The 21853-nt window shown below is 38.8% G+C and overlaps 1 protein-coding gene across 1 annotated transcript; it reads left to right on the forward strand.

Moving 5' to 3' along the window:
• The first annotated feature begins 10544 nt into the window (after positions 1-10544).
• Positions 10545-21501, forward strand: SNAI2 (snail family transcriptional repressor 2). The gene is made up of 4 exons (XM_038391217.2): positions 10545-10555; positions 18025-18269; positions 18858-19403; positions 20293-21501. The coding sequence occupies exons 2-4, from the start codon at positions 18191-18193 to the stop codon at positions 20472-20474; spliced, it is 807 nt and encodes a 268-aa protein (XP_038247145.1). The 5' UTR covers positions 10545-10555; positions 18025-18190; the 3' UTR covers positions 20475-21501.
• Positions 21502-21853: the final 352 nt, after the last annotated feature.

Below are 21853 nucleotides of genomic sequence, written 5' to 3' on the forward strand. Positions count from 1 at the left end.
ACAAATTGAAGAAAGCAACAAAAATGATAGAAGGTTTAGAAAACATGACCTATGAGGATAGGCTAAAAAAACTGGGCACATTTAGTCTTGAGAAAAGAAGACTGAAGTAGGGGAGATCTGATAGCAGTCTTCAAATATGTTAAGGTCTGTTATAAAAAGGACAGTGATCAATTATTGTCAATGTTCACTGAAGATAGGAGAAGAAGTAATGGGTTTATTCTGTAGCAAGGGAGATTTAGGTTAGGTATTAGGAAAAACTTTCTAACTGTAAGGATAATTAAGTTCTGGAATAGGCTTTCAAGGGAAGTTGTAGAATTCCCAACACTGGAGGTTTTTAAGAATGGCTTAGACAAACATCTGTCAAGGATGGTCTAGGTATACTTGGTCTTGCCTCAATGCAGGGGGATGGACTTGGTGACCTCTCAAGGTCCCTTCCATCCCTACATTTCTATGATTTCTGTGGGATTTTTGTTTTTAACATTGGCTAGAAAATAATGACAGGATATAAAGCAAGCTTTTATCAACCAAAGTTCAAGATACATAGTAAAACACCAGCCCTCACTATTCCTGTCTTTGTGAGTTATCTGTCATTTGTCGATGAAGGTGAATATGAGGTGGTTATTTTTAACAATACAAATTTTTTAGGCTTGAGTGGAACAAACAATTATATTTTCCTATAATTATTTTACATGTGTTTGTATTTGTGGTATGTGTAGCTATATAACTGTTATGTCTCCATTTTCTGTGTACCTTGAAATATAGAGAATCGCTCTGATTGTATCCTGAAAAGCAAGGTCTATGAGGTAATTCAAGATGGCTGCTGCTACAGACTGAGACATAAACCCTGCACTGTCACAAGGAAACTTTACATATGTTCTGTTTTTGTTGTCCTTTAATATAAAATAAAAGCCATCCAGATTGAAAGTACATGTTGCTTTTTTGTATATGGAAAACATGAAAGGGTGTCTAATGTAAATACATCACTTGTGTCTATTTATGGCAATAAGAAAAGGAGTACTTGTGGCACCTTAAAGACTAACAAATTTATTTGAGCATAAGCTTTCATGAGCTACAGCTCACTTCATCAGATGCATTCGGTGGAAAATACAGTCCGGAGATTTATATACATAGAGAACATGAAACAATGGGTGTTACCATACACACTGTAACCAGAGTGATCACTTAAGGTGAGGTATTACCAGCAGGAGAGCAGGGGGGAAAAAACCTTTTGTAGTGATAATCAAGGTGGGCCATTGTGTGTATGGTAACACCCATTGTTTCATGTTCTCTATGTATATAAATCTCCCCACTGTATTTTCCACTGAATGCATCCGATGAAGTGAACTGTAGCTCACGAAAGCTTATGCTCAAATAAATGTGTTAGTCTCTAAGGTGCCACAAATACTCCTTTTCTTTTTGCAAATACAAACTAACATGACTACTACTCTGAAACCTGTATTTATGGCAATGTGTTTATGTATTTTATGAGTCATAAGGCTTTTCAGCACCATAAAACCATCAACGAAATTAAATAGCTCTATTAGATTTAGACAGAAGTCATGTGACATGAGAATCATAAGACAGTCATATGCTAGCAAAACTAGTCATATCTTAGTTTCAATATACAGAATGCAAGAGCCCAACTTTTCATTTTAATGGAAAAAATGTAGCTGTTTATAATAATGTAAACTTTGATTCCTGATCATTTTGCTAAGTGACCAGAATTCATCATTTTCTACAGAACCTCCTTAAGATAGAAGGGTAGTGTTATTACCTCATACAATAGAACTGTGATATGTGCTTTCATGTTATTTTATAGTGAATAATGTTGGTGACTTTGAGTGCTTAGTGAAAAGAAGTCCATGGGGAACTACATTAGATGTAGTATGAACAGTGTCAAATGTAGCAAGGCCATGTCTTGTGAGAACTACCTGCAACATAGCTATGCCAGAGCACCTCAATCTCGACTTCCTGAATCTCCTTTATTACAACCTTAGGCCTCTTAAAAGCAGGGTCTGCAAATGTGATGAGTTGTATCCATTGCATAAAGGCTATGTGGTGTGTAGATACATCCATAGTTGACTGATTGAGATATTAGAATTCCTTTCACCTGTAGCCCATTGTTCACTGACTTACATAGTGGTCTTTTGAGTTAAATGATTGACAATACCATATACTCTATATTTCTTTTCTGCCTTTAAATTTACACCTTGATTAATGATTGATAAAAAGATTTATATTATTCTGCCAATGAAAAATATAGGCCTATCACAATTAGACTACTACGAGGCAAGGTAAACTTAGAGCCTTCATTTCTCCTTCAGTTTTTTCTGTTTCTCTTCTCTCTTTCTGTAGAAGAGGGTAAAATATCCCCTTTCCACTGCAGTTAAACTATTCACTATGTTAAAATTACTTCAGTGTTGTTCCTTTTCCACTTTCCTGCTAGTCCATGTATTTATTGCAATGAGTCCATGCATTTATTTATTTGTTTTTACTTTAGTGAATCATTATATTTCAGTTCTATGAGATATCAGTGTCCTTACATTTTCTTCTCTGTCACTTGCATTTTGTGTGCCTGGCATTCTTCCATTCTAAATGTTCCTCATTCCATCTTAACTTTCTTTGGCATTATTTCTTTTAATTTTCTTCCACAGTTTAATTTTCATCCAGCTTCACATTGTTTCCTTCCACCATCCTTTGGCATCCTGGTATATTGTTTTGATTTAACATCATTCTACTTTGTGTTCCCCATCTCTCTGGATTCTGTTTTCCCTTAGTTTAATTTGCATTCCCTACACTGGTTTTTCCCACTTCATTCATTCTCATAGACGTTGCTGTTTTACTCGTTTTTAAAATTATTTTCCTCATTTTGTTTCCTTTTCCTTTCAGGTTCTCTTCATTCAACTTTGTTTTCAATCCTTTCTTTTTGTCTGAGGATATTTTTACCATTCAAGGCAGGTATCTTATACCTTTTGCTTGTCATTTTAGTAATCTTAGCCTAATATTAGCCCTGTGAAAAAATATCAAGACATTTATTTAAATTTCAAACCTATTGTGAATATACAGGGTAACTGAAAGGTTTTTAGGTTTAAAAATTGGCCTACTTAGAAACTATGTAATAGGCCCATCATTTTTATAATATGTATATGTAATGCTATACAACCAAATGAGACACAGTGCTTACACCAAGGAGCTTGCAGTCTTAATACAGACACAGAGAACACTGCTCAGACACATGCAACATAACTTTGAAGTGTAGTAGATCTTGGGGAGAAATTGTTGAAAGGTTTTGCAAAAGAATGAGGGATTTAACGTAAAAGGAAGAGAGAAAAGATGCTTCTGTCTTTGACCCTTCTCTACATTGACTTAGCCTTGAACTGCATTCTCTACTGATGTTTTTATACAGTTGTGCCTAATGTCTCTAGGTAGAGGGTTCTGAACAGGAGATAGATCCAGGCACTGCTGAAGGGGCCAAGAAATGTTGAGGTGAGGGGAGAGTTCCTCTCTTATTTTCCAGCCTAAGAATGAACTGCCTTGGTGCAGAGATTCTCTTTTGTCCCTATGGATCATAATTTGGGCACTCCAGACCTTCACTCCTTCTCTCTCGTCTTCTCTCTAGATGTGGTTCATGAGCAAGGGTCTCTCTCTTCTTTCTTAATCTGTGTCCTCTTTCCCGCAACCCATCCGCGTTTTAGCATAGTTTTACCTAACTGTCTCTGCAGCATGTAGGAACCAAACAGTGAAAATGTGCTTAAAAATCACTTTCAAGACTGCAGAATTTAATTCTCAGGAAACAATGCAAAGAGAACTACATTTCTTCCATGCTATTTCATTTTCATCCATTTTCACATTGTTTCCTGATCCCCAATGAATGTTTGTTTCACACGGGGCACAATTTAGCCCAATAATTCTTAATAGACCACATATCCATGATTTGGAAAAAGAAGCTTATTCAATCTAGGATGAGACTGTCACTTTTTCTTCAGTTCTCACATGCTGAAAGCTTTGTACTATGCATTCCAACAAAAGGAGGTTTTAGAGGATTTGAATGTAGTGAGTTCCCTAAACTATTTCTGCCCTCTCCTACTTACTTCCATGGGAGTGTCAGCCTGTACAGAAGCTGTTATGTTATGAAAAGTCAATTTGAAAGGACTACGAAGTCACCCTAATTCCAAGTGTCCTGACTAAGTCACTTAGTCCTGAATCCTGAAACTGAATCCTGTTTCAGTCTTATATTGGAAGTGCAGCAGCTGATTCCCTAGCAAAGGACTGAATCTAGCCTGGGTCTCTTGCTTCAGAGGAGATATGGACCAGACATATGCCAACTGATGCTATGAGGGCTGCCTGTGTTTAATGCATCCAATTTACCCCATTTCAAAAGCCAACAAAAGAAACAATCCTGCATTGACAAAAAAGTGAATTAAGTCTTTTTCATCTTTAATTTCTACACTCCTGACACTTTTTTATTTTGCTATTCAGCATATCAGATAACACTGCATGCACGTTAATGCACCTAAAATCTAATTATTTTACATATAAAGCTAGAGATTGAATCCAAGTCAAAACCCAGGTTCCGAACAACCACTGAAGTTTGGATACAGATTTGAATGTTGTGCCTGGGGCCCTTCACAGCATAAACCCATTACATATTCCCTGCACATGCACAGATTAGTGATTTCAGTGTGTGCTAACTGATCAGAGTAAGTGACAGCATTCATTTTCAAAGGGCAGCTCAGAAGGGTTAACCACCATTCCCTTTTATGGTAAGATTAATCTTCAGAGTGATCAAAGTTTCTCCATAATTCTCCATGACTATGCATTAACCATAGTAAATTGAAGGACCAAACACACTTATTACTAGAGATCGGCTAAGACTGCACCTACAACTTAAATTACAAACCCCTCAGGGCAGGGACCAGTCACTTGTCATTCAGCTGGAAATTATAATAAATAGAAATGAAGTGGATTCCTCATTTGTTCACTGGTTTTTCCAGGGGAGGGGAGTGTTATTGGGCTTCAAAAACATCTCATATAAACTATGTTGCTTAAGAAATGTGTATGAGTGTGTAGGAGTCCAGGGCAGGCACATAAGCAGGAAAAGCAACTCCCCCTCCCCTAATAACAGTAAAAAGCTTGTACCCAGAGTGGGATGGACAATGATTCCTGGAACCCCCTATCATTTCAGGGAGACTTTGTTTCACAACTAGGTCTAACACTTTGAAAAGCAAATGACTCATGCTCTTCCTCTTTATACTTCCTGATTAGTTCCCTCGCATAGAAGAATGAGCCCCAGCTGAGTCCAAACGTGTTTCCCCGACCGTGTCTTGGCAGTCCCTGTGCAGTGAGGTCAGGTATCTGTAGTGACTCCTGCGATCAGAGAGGTCAATGATAATCCCTTTACTTACCATTCTTGGGAGTAGGGCTAGGGCCCCATACTGTATCACGTAAGATGAAACAACACTGGATATTCTTTATCCCGTGGCAGGTGGCAGGATACAGAGACATGGGAAATCTAAAAAAATGAGGTGCTGGAGCAGCTTTATTCCAGCCCCACTCCCAGCCCTCAATGTAGAGGATATACCACGGTGGGCCAATGTGGGGAGAATTTCAACTAGAGTTAGGGGCAGAGGGACCCATGAAGAATCCCCCTCTGCAGAGTTCATACTGGAATGATAATATAGACCTAACCTGTATTAATTTTGTCCTTCTTCCTTGATTCCCTTTAAAGGTGTTCCTGGGGGCTGCTATAGGCTGCAGGAGACCCCTTTCCTCTAAACAGGTGACCCCTGGTCTATGACTGATTCCCTGGGAACCCTGAGAGCTGGGATATATTTGCAGGATATAGAGGCCAGAATGAAAACTTTTTTCCATATTGTGGGAAAACAAATCCCATTTCAGCCTTTTGCTCCCTTCAGCAGAACAATTGGTGAGAAAATCCCTTTAGGAGAACCTCCTCCCTTCGAGCCCTCTTCCAGGGGTTTTCCCAAAGAAGAGGTCAGAATTCACGAAGTGGCAATATCTTTTTGCAGAATCAGCCCCTTAAACATTCAGCCTGCACACTAATCTTCTTGTGACACTATGGATTCACTTTAAAATTGGATCTTTACAACTGACTGACTAGTACATTTAATTTACCTATGGCACCAAACAGCTATTCAAATTCTGTTCAATCTGAAAGCAAGTGTAATCAGTGCATGTTCACTGCTATGTTCTGGTTACATTACCAGCAAATATCATCCGAGCAGTTAATTACTGCAGAGACAATGACTCTGACTTACCTGATATAGTATATTATTATTCATCACAGATTCATTTCTTCTTCTTCACTGATAATTTGTTCACGGTGCTGGTATTTAACAGCAGACTCCCTCGATCTTTAGCACTATTATGTCTCATTGGATGTTGCTCATATCCTGAAAACAGATTGCTTCTCTAAGTTCTAACCAGATTTTTGCATAACTTCAATTGATGTCCCATGTAGCAGTAAGAAATGACTATGTAACGTGATTCCCTGATGTAATTTGTGCAAAATGTATTAGTCAATCACTGTGCCTCTCAGGAAATCATTTGCCATGGATCCCTCTTCCTTTGCTACTGAGCAACTGATAGTGTGTAGTGAACCTCCAGCCCAGTTTTTACAACTTTCCTTTGGGAAATGGGATAAAGAGAGAGGCTGGTCCAGTAGGTAGGGCTCTAGCCTAGGTCTTTGAAAACCTGGATTCAATTCCCTGTGCTACCACCGACTTCCTATGAGACCTTGAGCAAGCCACTGAGGCCTAGAGCCACAAAGGGACTGGCTAAAGCCTAAAGCCTAGATTTAGGTCCAGCGTGATCCATAAAAGCCTTGTTCAGCAGCTATCTAACCCTATCTGTGCCTAAACTCACTCATTGCCTATACTTCTCCTATAAAACTTCCCTAGACACTTATATTTCTGCTTCTGGGTATGCACACTGCTGCCCTCCTCTAGGCATGCAAACAACTATGTTGTACCTAAACCCCACCATGATCCACAACCCAGGGGAAGATAGGCTGGTGATTGCCTATCTAGCCTACCTATCCAGTAGGTGTCCTCTGAGTATGTGCACTGAATCAGGCCTCATGCAAAATCCAGCCACTGACTGGAGGAGATGGCGCTACCACCTCAGAACTGTTAGCCCAGTGGTTGGTGCACTCACCTGGGATTTGGGAGAGCCAGGGTCGCTGCTCTGCTGACTATTTAATTGTTTATCCAAAGTGCAACAGCTTCAGCAGAAGAGATTGTGGGAGACCCACATCAGAACATCCCATAGCTCAGGTGCTAAAGCATTCAGAGGTGGGAGACTTCTCTTCAAATACTTCCTCCCATCAGGCAAAGAAGGGAATTAAGGCTGGGTCTCCCACAAGCTGAGCAAGTGCTATAACCACTGGCCTAAAAGTTAAAAGGAAGGCAGTGGCACCATCTTCTCTGGCATTTATTGCAGATGCAGCCTAATCACTTAAGCCATGTGACTCCAGGAGAGGGTTTCTAGCCATGGATTGCTAGCAGCAATAGGCACCTCCCTGTAGCCCAGACTTAGTCACCTACCTCCCCGAGAGGGGTAAGACTTAAGATACACCCCTCTCCTCAGCATCTCTCACTGGCTAGCAGCTCCCCACATAGTGTACTTGTTTTGGTGGATCCCATTCTTAGGCACTTGTCTCTCCCCATGTATTGTATAGGAAGCGTACACACCTAACTCAGGCTTTGTGGATCACAGTGTTGTTCCAGTGATTTTCTAGCTGCCTACAGGTTAGGCCTTGCAACGCTCTGTGTTACATTGCCTAAGTCCCTTTGTGGATCCAGGTCTCTGTGCCTTAAGTCCCCATCTGTAAAATGGGGATAGTGGCACTTCCCTACATTGCAGGGGTATTGTGAGAATAGATACATTAAAGATTGTGATGAGGTCAGATATTATGGTAATGGGGTTATATAAGTACCTTAGATAGATAGATTTATATGGTGCTGTACATTTACTCAATGCTTTTTCCATTCAGTAAAATTTGCACCTGCGAGTATACAGTTAAAACTAAAACGAAAAAAAAAAAAGACAAGACAAGACTAATCAATGAAAGTTTAGGAAAGAGGGAATGTAGAGTTTGTTGATGAAGAGGATTGGGAAGGAAGAAGTCCTTGAAACAGTGGGTTTTTAGGAGGGATTTGAAGGAAATGAAGCGCCAATCCTGCAATGATTTAAGCTTGAGAGTAGCCCCATTGACTTCGCTACTCATACTTAAAAGTAAGCATGTGTTTGTCTTCACTACAGTTATAACTCAAGTGTTGCCTCTAATTCAAGTCCCATCCACAGGCAGAACCCTTTAATTTGAAAATGTGGTGCTTTTAACTCAAGCTGGCTGGCCTATCAAGGGATGTAGGCTACAGCTTGCATCAGTACAACTTGTCAGCAGCTAACACAACCACGCTGTGAAGCTTGAGTGTAATTTTGCAGAGTGGCTGCTCTCACTCAAGCTAAGCTAACACATGAGGAGTAACCTGAGTGTAGATAATGCAAGTTAACTCTGCAGAGTGTACATATGTTAAGTCTTTGCAGGATTGGGGAGAAAGGGAAGACACTGAATTCAGCCAGAATTGAATGGATTGGTTGATTTGGAACCTGCCATGTGAAAGAGCCCCAAATTTTTTTGGTAGACTTTGTTCTCTAAATGTATCCCCTTGGCTTGTATTCAGCTTGCTTGCATTTCCTGCTCACATATGTGCTTTGCCCATATATCCTTTTCCTGCCTCCCCTTCGGGAAATCTTATTCACATTAAATGTTTTTATAGTGTCCTTAACATAAAAGCTTCTCAGTTGTCTGGCCACATTCCCAACTAAGTGATCCACAAACAATAAACTCTAAATACATTTCTGGATTGTATATTGGACCCACATGATATTCGGAGTTTTATAGAACGGTGGAGGTTTACCTTCATGAAGTGCCACTCATTCTGATTTCCAGTATGTTCTAAATGCATTTCTGTATTAATTCATGTATTTATTGACACTGTCCTAAGCCACATAATGTTTGGGCTTCTCAGATCACTTCTAAAGGATAACTAGTCAAGTAATAAAAGTCACCCCACAGCTTTTATGTAGTCTGGAAGTCACTGCTGACAGAATATCAGGACCAAGTTAAACTTAAGCTTGAATTACCTTTCACCTCCCTAGGGAACATTCTCTCCAGCCCACTGATGTCACTGACAGAGCAATGTGGCTGCACCTCACGTCAAAGCAGTCAACCCTGGACAAAGATAAATAAACTATGAATAAACAGACAGCTTCAGTCAGTGCCTTACATCACCCACACAAATATTTACCCACTAATTAAAATGTTACAAGTGAGGAAAATGAAAAGGTAATAAATGTGAAAAATAATTGAGAATTGGATTTCTTAAAGAGCTGGCTGCCTGTCTTCTTTATGATCCCTTCTTGTAACTGCTTTCAAGTAAATCCTGCCAGGTACATTTCTTCTGTTGATCTTTGCAGTTGTAACAAAAATGCTGTTTTTATTTCAACACATGAAGTTAAGCAATACAAACATGATAGGGATGATACTTTGTCAGGGCTATCTCTCAGTTCTACTATGAGGCAAAGGACTAAAGGCTAGGTTTCAACATCCAGGACCCACCTCCGTCACACCTCTCCACAGACGTGCTGACATCTTCTGGCAGTAGACTGAGAAGTGCGTAGGTGAGTGGTGGTGTGACAGAGAATGGGGGACAGCAGGATGCTGCACCACTTTTTCTTCAGCAACTGGAGAACCAGATAGTGGAAGGAAAACTCCAAAATCTTTGCTGTGAGTCTGTCTTTCCACTCTCCCTGCCTCAGTTACCCAAATCACATGCTTGCTCCACTTTTAAACTGTGTGCCAGACTTTGTAAATCCAATTAGTCTAAGGCATGGCCTCATTATGCTAATATCTCCCAATCTTTAATGGATCTATTCTCACAGCACCACCGTGAGGCAGGGAAGTGCTATTATCCCCATTATACAGATAGGGAACTGAGGCAGAGAGAGGCTAAGTGGCTTGCCCAAAGATACCCAGGAAGTCTATGAGAGAGCAGAGACTTGAATTCAGGTCTCCCAAGTCCTAGGCTAGTGTCCCAATCACTGGAACATCCTTTCTCTGTAAATCCCGACCCTGACCCCATTTAGGAGCAAAGGGGTTTAGATAACCTGTGGAAGTTAGGGATGGGAATCTTGAGAGGTTCACACATCACTGATTCTCTCATCTTCTTCGGCATACCTTAATGAGAGATACCAATACAGGACAGGGTACAGCATGGAGCAGTATTCTTGACTGTGACTGTGAATTTACATCTAGCAATGGATACATATCATACTTTACAGAAGTAAATGATCAACCACAGACTGCTGGTTTTGTTAGCTCAACCAGCAGCCTACTGAGTGTATAGTTTTGTTGAGCTGCCTGCAGCCTTGTTGGTTAATTCCTGCTCAAGAGGCCCCAGAAGGTCATAGTGGCTACTCGCTCTCCTCCCTGTGGGAGCTCATAATGTGGGGCTCTGCAGAGTGTTCTCTTGTCATCCTACCTGTTCTACATGCATACGCATCCACCAAGAGAGACAGGGAGGTATTGGGCCTCCAGTTGCATCTATATGGGAGTGACACTTAAATCTAGATCTTAGTTTTTTTAAAAAATAAATTTACTATTTTTAATTTTTTCCCCATTGGCTGACAGAGGTGGGAATGTGGATGGGGTAAACTGGCATAAACTTCACTCAGGTAAGACAAAAGCGATATTAGCTGAATGCATATGGATGAATGAATGAAGGTTGTGAGTGCACCTTTTATTGAGAGTGTAACAGCAGAGATGGTTGACATTGTTTGAATTTTGAAATTTCATTGGGATTATGAATTCTGAAACTGGGGACAGTAAATTCACACCTTTTTTTCAACCAGTTCTAGACAGTATGCTTAAATCTCTGAGCTATATTGTTCATCCTGGTTTTGCAGATGGCAGTTAGAGCATGCAATACCTTTCCCATTTATGGTTGGCCTGGAAGTGATATGCGTTCCTACCTAATGGGGACCACAACACTGTGAACTATTTCTTTGTAGTCACTGGGCTAGATTACTGCAACAAACTCTGTTTCGGGTTGTGTTGCAAAGAACTTCAAAAGATCCAGGAAGATAAAATTGTAACAATTCAGCTCTTGAGCAGAGTGAATGGCTATGAGCACATAACATCTGTGCTCTGTTGTCCGCCCTGCCTACTTCTTTATATTCAAATACAATGCAAGGCAATCTATAAACCTTTAAATGTTCTGGGACCCTGTTCACTCAGAGATCACCATGGAATGGCACAGACCTGGTTTCAGGTTTTGGTTTTTTACTTGTGAAGCCCTACCTGCCTGCAGAGGTGCTTGGGCTGGTTCTCCTTTGGTTTAAAAGAAAGGCAGCCATTGGTATGTCTTTCTTCATGAGGGACCTTCAAGTCTGGGGCTCACTTACAGTCCAAATCAGTTGACTTTCAGGGAATACTCCTAAACCCATTTCTTTTCCCAGGTCTTAGGGGAAGTGAGGAGTGCACAGAGTGCTGGGATTGTGTGCCGAGGGTTGAAATCTGTGGTGGGAGTTTAATTTTTTTCCCCTTTGGGGAGACCAGAGATTTATTTTTGTTTGTACTAGCTGGTTTATATTTTTAGTATATGTCAAAGTCACCTAGAGTACTGGACTTTTTAATATTTGAACTAAATAAACACACAAAATAATAGATACTTTTCAGGAGGAGGGGTTTGAGGCAGGACTAAGGGATTTTAACTGATTTATTATTTATTGCTGAGCTTTTTTTTTTTTTTTTGCTGCACAGGGCACATTATTATATTACTTATGCCCTGTTATGTTTTTATTAGATATATGCTAACTTGTTTTTAATAGTGAAATACTAATGATCATAAAAATTCTGAAAGCAATTACTGTAGAGGTGCACGTGTATAAGTATACATTGAAATATATAAATATGTAAGTTGGGGGGGGGCGTTAATTCCCAGAGGAAAGATGGTTAAGGCACCAGAATGGGACTCAAGAGATCTGAATTCAGTTCTCAGTGCGGCCACAGACTCCCTGTCTGACCTTGGAAAAGTCATGTAGGCACTTTTTTGATAATTGTACCATATGTAACTTTTGAAAATGGGATTTAGGCTCCTAAATCACATAGGCACTTTTGAAAATTTCACTCTTAATTTCTCTTTGCATCAGTTCTTATTTTGAAAAATGGAGATAATAATACTTCCTTTCCCCAACCCATTACCTGTCTTGTCTATTTGGACACTTAGCCCTTTGAGGTAGGAATTGTCTATCACTATGTATGTCTATAGTGCCTAGCACAATGGGGCCTTTGGATGCTACTGTAATATACATAATAAATAATAACAATAATTCCAAAAAATCATAGGAGGTGACATATGATATGGGATCTATTAGGTCATCTGTTTAGTTCATGTTTGTTGCCAACAGTACAATTTTCATCTTTCTGAATTTTTCTGTATTCAGAGTCTTTCTCTTCAACAGTGTAAATACGTATAAAGTGCAGAGTGTGACTGGAAATGTGGTGATTTTGAGTGTCCAGTAAATTAGATGACAAATCCTAATTTCTCAAGCAACAACATACTGTATTTGTAATTAAACTGACGTACATAAATTATTTCAGCTTTACACTTGTGTAGCTGAGAGCTGATTGTGGCCCACTGATGCCTGACCGAATGCAATTCTTGTCTTTCTCTTAGAAATACCAGACAACAAGAAAAGAAACATGCAGTAGCTCACAACTCACATTATACCAGAGTCAAACATTCAAAAACATTCTGCTAATGACAGGTTTCAGAGTAGCAACCGTGTTAGTCTGTATCCGCAAAAAGAAAAGGAGTACTTGTGGCACCTTAGAGACTAACAAATTTACTTGAGCATAAGCTTTCATGAGCTACAGCTCACTTCATCGGATGCATTCTCCGATGAAGTGAGCTGTAGCTTACGAAAGCTTATGCTCAAATAAATTTGTTAGTCGCTAAGGTGCCACAAGTACTCCTTTTCATTCTGCTAATGTAGTCTCAAATATTTTAAATCATACTCCACTTTTTAAATTAAGGATTTGTGAATGGATTCAATATTTGGCAAAACAACTTCTGTTCTCTAGTAAATCAGGTTCCGATTCATAATGGATCTGACTATACTTTGATGATTATGTAAGTACAATTCATTCATCAGCCACTGGGTGGTATGACTGGCACAGATGTTCCCTTAGAGACAGACAAGTTGAGTGTTGTAATTATGTCCAGCAGATGTCTCTTTCCAACCATGTAATATTTATTTAACTATTTATTCTGTAAAGGATTTTACAGGGTCAGCATTTTCAAACCCTTTGTTCTTCTTATGAAACAATTACCAATTGCATACTGGAAGATTAGTAAAAGTCAATATGACGCAGAAAGCATTGCTTTTCATAGTAAATTATTTCACTCTAACACAAAACACTTCTGTTTAATGAATACTTGTCACATAAGTACTATAGATATACACAGATTTAGAATGCATTGGGCTAGAATCAGATTTCTGTTATGCATGTGTAAATCTGGAGTAACTCAGCAGCACCCAATGGAGTTACACCAATTTACACAGGTGGAAATGAGAGCAGAATTTAGCCCATTGTTAAAAATATCCCTGTGTAGAAACAACTCTGGAGGAAAATTGAACTATGACAAGTTTCATTCATTATGGGCTAAATTCTGCTTTAAATTACATCCTCTGAAGTCAGTGAAGTCGCACAGGTATGAATGAAAGAGCCCAGAAGTTAGCTTTATTGAAGCTATCTGGTAAAATTGAGTAACGGAATAGCTCACCAATATTGCATCTTATTAATAAAGGCAAGTCTCTTCTAGGCAATCACTATTTATAGCTCTGAATACTAGAGATGGGCTCCAACCAGTACCCCAGATTCAAAGCCCCTTGAACTTTTCAAAAGTTGAGACTCTGATCTGAGATTTGTGGTTCAACCACTATATAATAGGCCTCAACCGGAACCATAAATCTGAACTGCCCAAAAAAACAGGGGCAGTTTGGATTTGCAGCTCACATTTATTTCAATAATGGGCCCACTTTTATTGCTTCCAACACCCAAGTCACTGTTCTTCTTTCCCAGAATATAAATGCTGGTGTGATAGGAGAAATATGAAAGCACAATTAATTAAGCACAGATTAAGTACAACACTTGATGGATATGTTCTACAGCTCAACTGGCTTTTGAAAACTGATCCTATTTTCAGGAAACGGGACTCATCAGCTTTACAACACCGCACATATTGCATATTAGAGCTACAGAATTTTCCTAAAAGTTTGAAAAGACTTAAGAAATAGAAGAGCTACATTGCAGTCAAAACAGTAATTTACTAGATACTTTTGTTTTTATCCCCTTCTGGGACGAAGTGAGCACCTGCATGATTAAATCTAAAGTATTACATTTGGTACACACCATCAGGCCTGATCCTATGAACTGCTGAATGCCTCTTGGCTGTCTAGGCTTAGTACCTTGCAATATTGACTGATGTGGAATTTGAGGATGCTGAGCGCTGCCTGGGAGGTGCTCAGCACTTTGCAGCTTTGGGTCTGGTCTTTTGGGTCTGGTCTCAGAGAAAAATATTTTACTCTACAGGTTCTAACTGAACATACAATGACTGTTCTGAAGGTTTAAAGCTGATTATGTTTGTTGCTACTGTTATATTTCATACAGTTAATTATTATTTTCCAATCCATGATCTTGCTAATAATTGATGCTTAGAGACAGGATGAACAGTTTCTTTGGAGGAGTTGCCAGGTGGATTGTTTTTTTATTTTTTTTCCATACTATTTCTTTGATGTACTAGAGCTGGCATTGTCCCATGTCCAAAAAGTGAAGTGTGAGAAGTTGCACTGGTTCTCAGAAAGTGTCACACTTCTGTGTGAATCACTGAATGACTCAGGATACATCTACCGTGTTCAAGGAGTGAAAATTCTCTGCATCTCTGCCCCATTTGTCCAGATTAGAGGAAAAGATTTAAGCCAAGATTTTCAAAAATAGAAGCCTAAATGTAGGCTCCCAAGTCTTTATTAGGATACATAAATAAGTAGCCTGATGTAGGTGCCTAAATATGGTTGTAGAAACTTACCTTCAGGTTCATATTTTTGAAAATCTTGGATTGAACATTTTATTTGTGCATGTTTTTAGGCGCTGGAATGCTTTGATAGTTTTTCATATGCCTATTTTGTACAGAAGCAGTAATAATATATTTAACTAACAGATAACTTTATGCAGGAGAGGCATTAAAGGTGAAGTATTAAAGAGTAGTTATTATAGAAATGGGTGCAATATTTTGCCTCCCAATTGAAATAGCAGCGAGAAACACTTATCTCACTCCAGAATACTGGAGCCGCCAGCTTCCAGAATGAAAGGAAATCTTCTGTTTTAGCTAGAACTTGTACTTAACCTTTGTATTTTCTTTAGCTCAAGTCTTCCTTTCTAGCACATTGGTGCTGGATATCTGCAAGCGTTTTATCATCCATGTTCGCATAAACATGCAGAACACCTGCTTACTCTGATTCACCCAGTCCTCATTCAGACTCTCCCAATTTTTGACAGCAGACCTCAATCAAGTATTACATGCTGTTAATTTCCTTTCAGAACCATGTAATAACATGCCTTACACCCAATTCCTAACATCATTCAAGCAGTCCAGTCACTGGGATAACATGTCAAGATTTTGTAATTTATATAAATGTAATTAATTTATACTGCTTTACCCCATTATTATGATGGTGCAACTCCAATGAAAACTGGAGTAACTCAGTGGTGAATCAGGCCTCTTGCTTTTTAAAAATATATAAGGTCATATTTTGAGCTGTGTAAATCGGCATGGCTCCATTCACTTTAATGGAGGGACACCAATTTACACCAGCTGAGGATCCAGATCACAGTTTCTACAAAGAGTCAGTTATATATAAAACAGTACTTTACATCAGCTATTCCAGATCCTCCTGAAATGCAAGGCTCAACAAAGTTTATGGAAATGTCTTAAATGAACCACAGCTGAAAAGATTTTCCTAGAGCTTTTCAGCGTTGTGGATGGTTGCTAAAAATCGTTGGAAATTTCATATTTTCTGTAGAGTCAAGGAAGAAATGTGCTTGTTTGTCATTGCACTTACTGCATTCCCTCTAAAAACCAGGATTCCAGTCTACACCTACCCTCCAGCTATGAACCAGCCTCCAAAATCTTGCTCTGAACTGTACTTAGGCAAAAGCACTTGCAGGTATTAGAGAAACCTGAACATTTCTTGTTGTCTTTAGTTACAACTCTTCCTTCCTCCTTCTTTAGCTTAGCTGTTTTAGCATAGGTGTTTCCTGTAGTTTGAAAATCCAAGTGATGGCTCTCACTTATACACACTGGAGTTAGACACTATTAACAGCTGAATCTTTTAAATCAGTTCTTGTAAACAGTGAACTTTTTCTCTGCACTTGTTTTGGCATCTTCGAGATTAAGAAGTCACGCAGCTTGACAAAGCACTTTGCTCCTACAAGTCTTAACAGACCCACAGGGATTTTCCCCCCCCATATCTCCATTCCAACACCTGTTGCAAAAAGGCTGGGGTGGTCTCAATGTAACTTCCCTCTGACCTTCCCCCTGTTAATACATATATATATATATAAAATAAATTATTCAAAACAGCCCCCAAAACACTGATTGTAATATATATTGTAATATTGTAATGTAATATCCAGCTTGGAAGGTTTGTCACATCTTCAGATGTCTAGAAGTTCTAGGCTTTTTCCAGGTTTTTCATATGCATGCATTTTAAATCTTAAGCATACTTGTAACTGAACAGCTTTTCTAAAGCAATCTAGGTAATTGACAAAAACTAAGACACATCCAAAAGACTTTTATACTGAATGAAATACACAACAAAGATTATGCCTTTATATAAAGCCTGCAGTATCCTTGTGTTTTCTATAAAAATCCCATAAGGAAGTGTGTCTAATAAGGTTTTAGATTACTCTGGCTATCATTTTTGCTATTGCTTATTATCTGTACATGTTTCAATGTCCTTGGATAATCAGGAGTATTTCACTGGCAGAAAATATTTCATTCTGTGCTAGAGCAGTTAAAGGAGTTACATGATTACTCAATCTCCACAAGGCAGGAAATGTCAGGTTCTTGCATTTTAGAGATGTTTGAAACTAAAAAGTATTCCTAGTAGTAAGAATCTGAAACAGAGTCCAAGGGTTTTACAAAACCCAGAATCCTGCTGTGAAACACTGCCTTTCCATTTGTTGTTGTTGCTGCTGCTTTTGTCTCATCTAATGTACCTTGCTAACAGCTATTTTTCAAAAGGTGAGGGTTAAGTATTTGTTAATCTACAAAATTTCCCAACTAAAACTTTTCAAAGTGCAGTTTCCAAACATAACAGGCACCTCCTAACCAAAGTCTCTCCTCAGCACTGCAGGCTGAGTTGTTATCTTGTAATGTTCCCCCCTTCTGCCCTTAATGAACAGTTTGTTCCATTGTATTTCTTTTATCAAACATCTGGAAGCCAGACTTGTTTTAAAGAGACTTTTTAGTTCATATTGACTTATCCAGCTCCCTCTTAGGGAAAAAAGAAGAAGAAGAAGAATGCAGTTAATCAGTGAAATTACCACCTATTTAAAGTACTCTAACTAACACATATTTCTAGACAGAAATTCTAAAGAACAATGTGCACCCACTTTGTACCAGAATAATTCACTCTGACAACAGATTCTTCCTCTGTTCACAGCTGTCTCAGTGGGAGGAGCTGAAACCTGAAACAAATCCTTAACTTGTAGCAGGGATTGGATCCTTCTTGCAAAGAGAAAGAAAACCCTCCCAGCAAAACAGGCTGAGTTTGTAAAAGTGCTTGAGCAAATTCAGAAGCGATTGGATGAAAAGAAAACCTTGGCCCTCCCCTCCTGCACCTGACTAGTGGATATTTACAGCACTTTTCAAGGAGCCTCTCTGCACTGCCACTACACAATTTTGCTGCATGGATTGAGCTGAGTAGACAATACTATAGGGACCAATGTGCTAGCAGTGATTTTGTGTGCTGCACATGATCTGGGGACCGTTATTCTAAACTGAAAGGAGATTCTGGAAGAAGGAGAAATTCTGCATTCAAAATGCCACGATCTTTCCTGGTCAAGAAGCATTTCAATTCATCCAAGAAGCCAAATTACAGTAAACTGGACACTCATACAGGTAATAAGATTAAAACATATGCCACAGTGAATGAAAGCTGAAGTTGGTTTTATTCCTTGGCAGTGAAGGGGGTTACTTTTTAGTTTTCATATTTCAGGGCAAGATTTGGTTTGTTCCTAGCATTTTCTAGCTGTTTAAAATGATTGATTTTTGAAAAACATGTAAGTGCCAGTCAGAATGAAACACTGCCAACTTTAAAAAAGTTTGCTCATTGAATGGAACCCAATTATTTTATGTGGATTTACATTTTTCCTGTTCTGTTCATGTTATCAATGGAAGTTCTAACTTCTACACAAATCAGTTTGAAAGTTTGGCTGCTGAATGTGATAGACTGCATGAATTTAGAAACAGCATGTTTCTTTGAATAGACCTCCAAACCATATTGTGCTTGTTTAGGTGCACTGTGTGTATGTATGCATGCATCCGTATATATGTGTAGAGTTTTTACTCATTTAATCCTCTTTACATATAATTGTATCATGTTCATGGTGTTTGACTTCTGCGCTTGTTAAACTTCTAGGCATTTATTTTACTGCCTTTAAAGCAATTTTCCACTTTCCTAATACTTTCTTCTTTCTTCTTCTCCAGTGATCATTTCCCCATACCTGTATGAGAGCTATCCAATGCCTATCATACCACAGCCAGAGATCCTGAGCTCAGTAGCTTACAATCCAATTACTGTGTGGACTACAACTGGGCTACTACCATCCCCGTTACCCAATGACCTCTCTCCTCTTTCTGGATACCCCTCATCCTTGGGAAGAGTCAGTCCACCTCCACCCTCTGACACCTCATCCAAGGATCACAGTGGCTCAGAAAGTCCCATTAGTGATGAAGAAGAGAGAATCCAGTCAAAGCTTTCAGATCCCCATGCAATTGAAGCTGAAAAGTTTCAGTGCAGTTTATGCAACAAGACCTATTCAACTTTCTCTGGACTGGCCAAACATAAGCAACTGCACTGTGATGCCCAGTCTAGGAAATCATTCAGCTGCAAGTACTGTGACAAAGAGTATGTAAGCCTAGGAGCCCTTAAGATGCACATCAGGACCCACACACTACCTTGTGTCTGCAAGATCTGTGGCAAGGCTTTCTCTAGACCCTGGTTACTTCAAGGACACATCAGAACTCATACGGGTAAGAAAATCTATTAGAAATGCAATGTGTGAATTTTATCCCACCAGGATGCAGCTTGTTTTTTCTTAGGTCCTTAACACATTATTGATATTTACCTGGACAGTTATCTCCTAGCTATTTTTAAAGCATCATTAAAGTACAAAATTCGCACTTTATTGTAACAATATCTCACATTCGTGGACCAGATCCTCTACTGGTGTAAATCAGCTCCACTAAAGTCAATGTCATTTTTTGCCAATTTACACCAGCTGAAGATTTGGCCATAGTGACTTCAGGCTCACATTTAGGCTTTGGGAAGTGTTGTGTATATATACAAGGCTCAGTTTTACCCAAGGATCAGTTAGAAAACCCCAAACCCTAAAACTTATACAAGTGTCTGCTCGGTGAAGCAATCAAAGAATACAAATGTTGCTAACAGAAACAAATCCTTACCAAAGTTTGTTTGCTAAGACGATGAGTTTGGGGTAACATTGGGCACAGTGTTGTGTCTGAACACCTGTTGCTGCATTTCTAGTTGTAGCCCTTGTTTTAAGAAATTTATGCTGCTCTAGACATAACACAAGACAACCAAAATGAACAGAAGGAACATTTGGAAATGTTGGGAGGAGCCCAACCTACAGGCGCTGGCTGCACCTGTTGAAGCAGAAAGCGTCAGCAGCTTGTCTTTCAAGACCACACCAAACAGTATTCTCTGACAAGTCTGAAATGGCTCAGTACAGTCAGCAGTGCTGTGAGCACTAACTGTAATATCTGCAGCATGCTCACCTTTTTATTACACACTTCAATTATTTAAACAAATCATTTTTGTTTCCCAAGGGAAAATGCCTATCATGTCCCCAGGGGTACTTATTGCTTTAAATGCTTAACTCTTTTCTTTAACGTTTTTTAGGAGAGAAGCCTTTTTCATGCCCTCATTGCAACAGAGCATTTGCAGACAGATCGAACCTGAGGGCTCATCTGCAGACCCATTCAGATGTGAAGAAATACCAGTGCAAAAATTGCTCCAAAACTTTCTCCAGAATGTCTCTTCTGCACAAACATGAGGAAACTGGCTGCTGTGTAGCACACTGAGTCTTGCAGTCAATGTTTACCGGGATCCAATGCATTTCTCCACTCCTGTTGCAAATGATAAGTGGAAACCCAAAGGCATTTTCTCTTCTACTTCCCAACCGCCTCCCCCCACCCCAGCCCACCCCCCAAAAGTGGAAGAACTTATAATGTCAGTACAAATTAGCTTAAGTATTTCTGCTAAATTACTTAAGTGTGAATTCTGAAATATGAGGGGGAAAGAACCATGCATGACATTTCAGATAGATCATAAGGAAGAAGCATGATCAGCCTTCTTCAGCGATGAAGCCAAATGTGCATAAACTTATCTTACTAAGAAAAGTTGCAAAGAGTTAACAGTACATTCCTGCCAAACCATTTCAACCAAAGAAACAGTATTTAAAGAGGAAATAATAATAAAAATCCTACTCCAAGAGAATTTGCCAGACAACATTTATCTCAGGTGCCTTATAAAGTATTTTAAGTTTACTTTAGTAAATGTCTAATATTACTAGTTGTTTTTTATTAAAAACTAAGGCCTCTATTGATGATCTGAAATGCTTTAAAACTGAATAGTTCAAAGAAGAAGAGAAAACACATTATAGAATGTATGAAAAATTATCTGCCATGTTTTAAAAGTTTGTGCCTTTAAAAAAAGACTGTAGCTTCAAACATTCCTGGTGCATGCTTGACCCAACTTTTAATATGGAATAGTTCCTCTAAACTTTAATCTTTTTTTTTAAACGGGAATAAGTGCAAGAGAGGGGGTTCATGGGAGTTTGACAATGATTTTTTTAAAAACTTTTTTGAAATGCACAAAGAAAATGCAATATGTTCAGCATTGCCCCTCCAAGTGCCTTTTCTATTAATGGTTTTGTAAAGTATGTGGACATAATGTAAATATTTTTATTTTTATATGCCTGAATGTGTTGTGAATGAAAGTGAAGTGTTGCCTATAGCAGCACCTATAGGTAACTTGAAGAAAGTGTGAAGTGCATTTTGTTATGTTGTTTTCTAGCCACTTTTTTACAATAAACATTTTTGAGTAAGATCTCTGTTGTTTGTTCTAAGTACAAAGCCTTTATCTGAATTATTGAGAGTATGAAACATGCAAACAATGGAAGTGTTTTTTCATTAAAAACATGAAGATGGAAACTGATTTTCAAATATGAATTGTTAGTTCATGATTGTTAAGGATGAATAAGAAAAATTATCCTTTAGGGGATGTTTTTTTACAAAGCATTTAAGAAGTTTACTTTAAAACACCATTACACTCTCTTTAACCCAATCAATATCTGTTTTGCCAAGAGCCCTGATTAAAAGAGAAACATTTTGTTTTATTGCATTTTTAAGAGTTAAGATGCTCCAATTACATTAGGATCATTACAATAACCACAGTTTTG

The sequence above is a fragment of the Dermochelys coriacea genome, chromosome 2, assembly GCF_009764565.3.
Source record: "Dermochelys coriacea isolate rDerCor1 chromosome 2, rDerCor1.pri.v4, whole genome shotgun sequence".
NCBI lineage: Eukaryota > Metazoa > Chordata > Testudines > Dermochelyidae > Dermochelys > Dermochelys coriacea.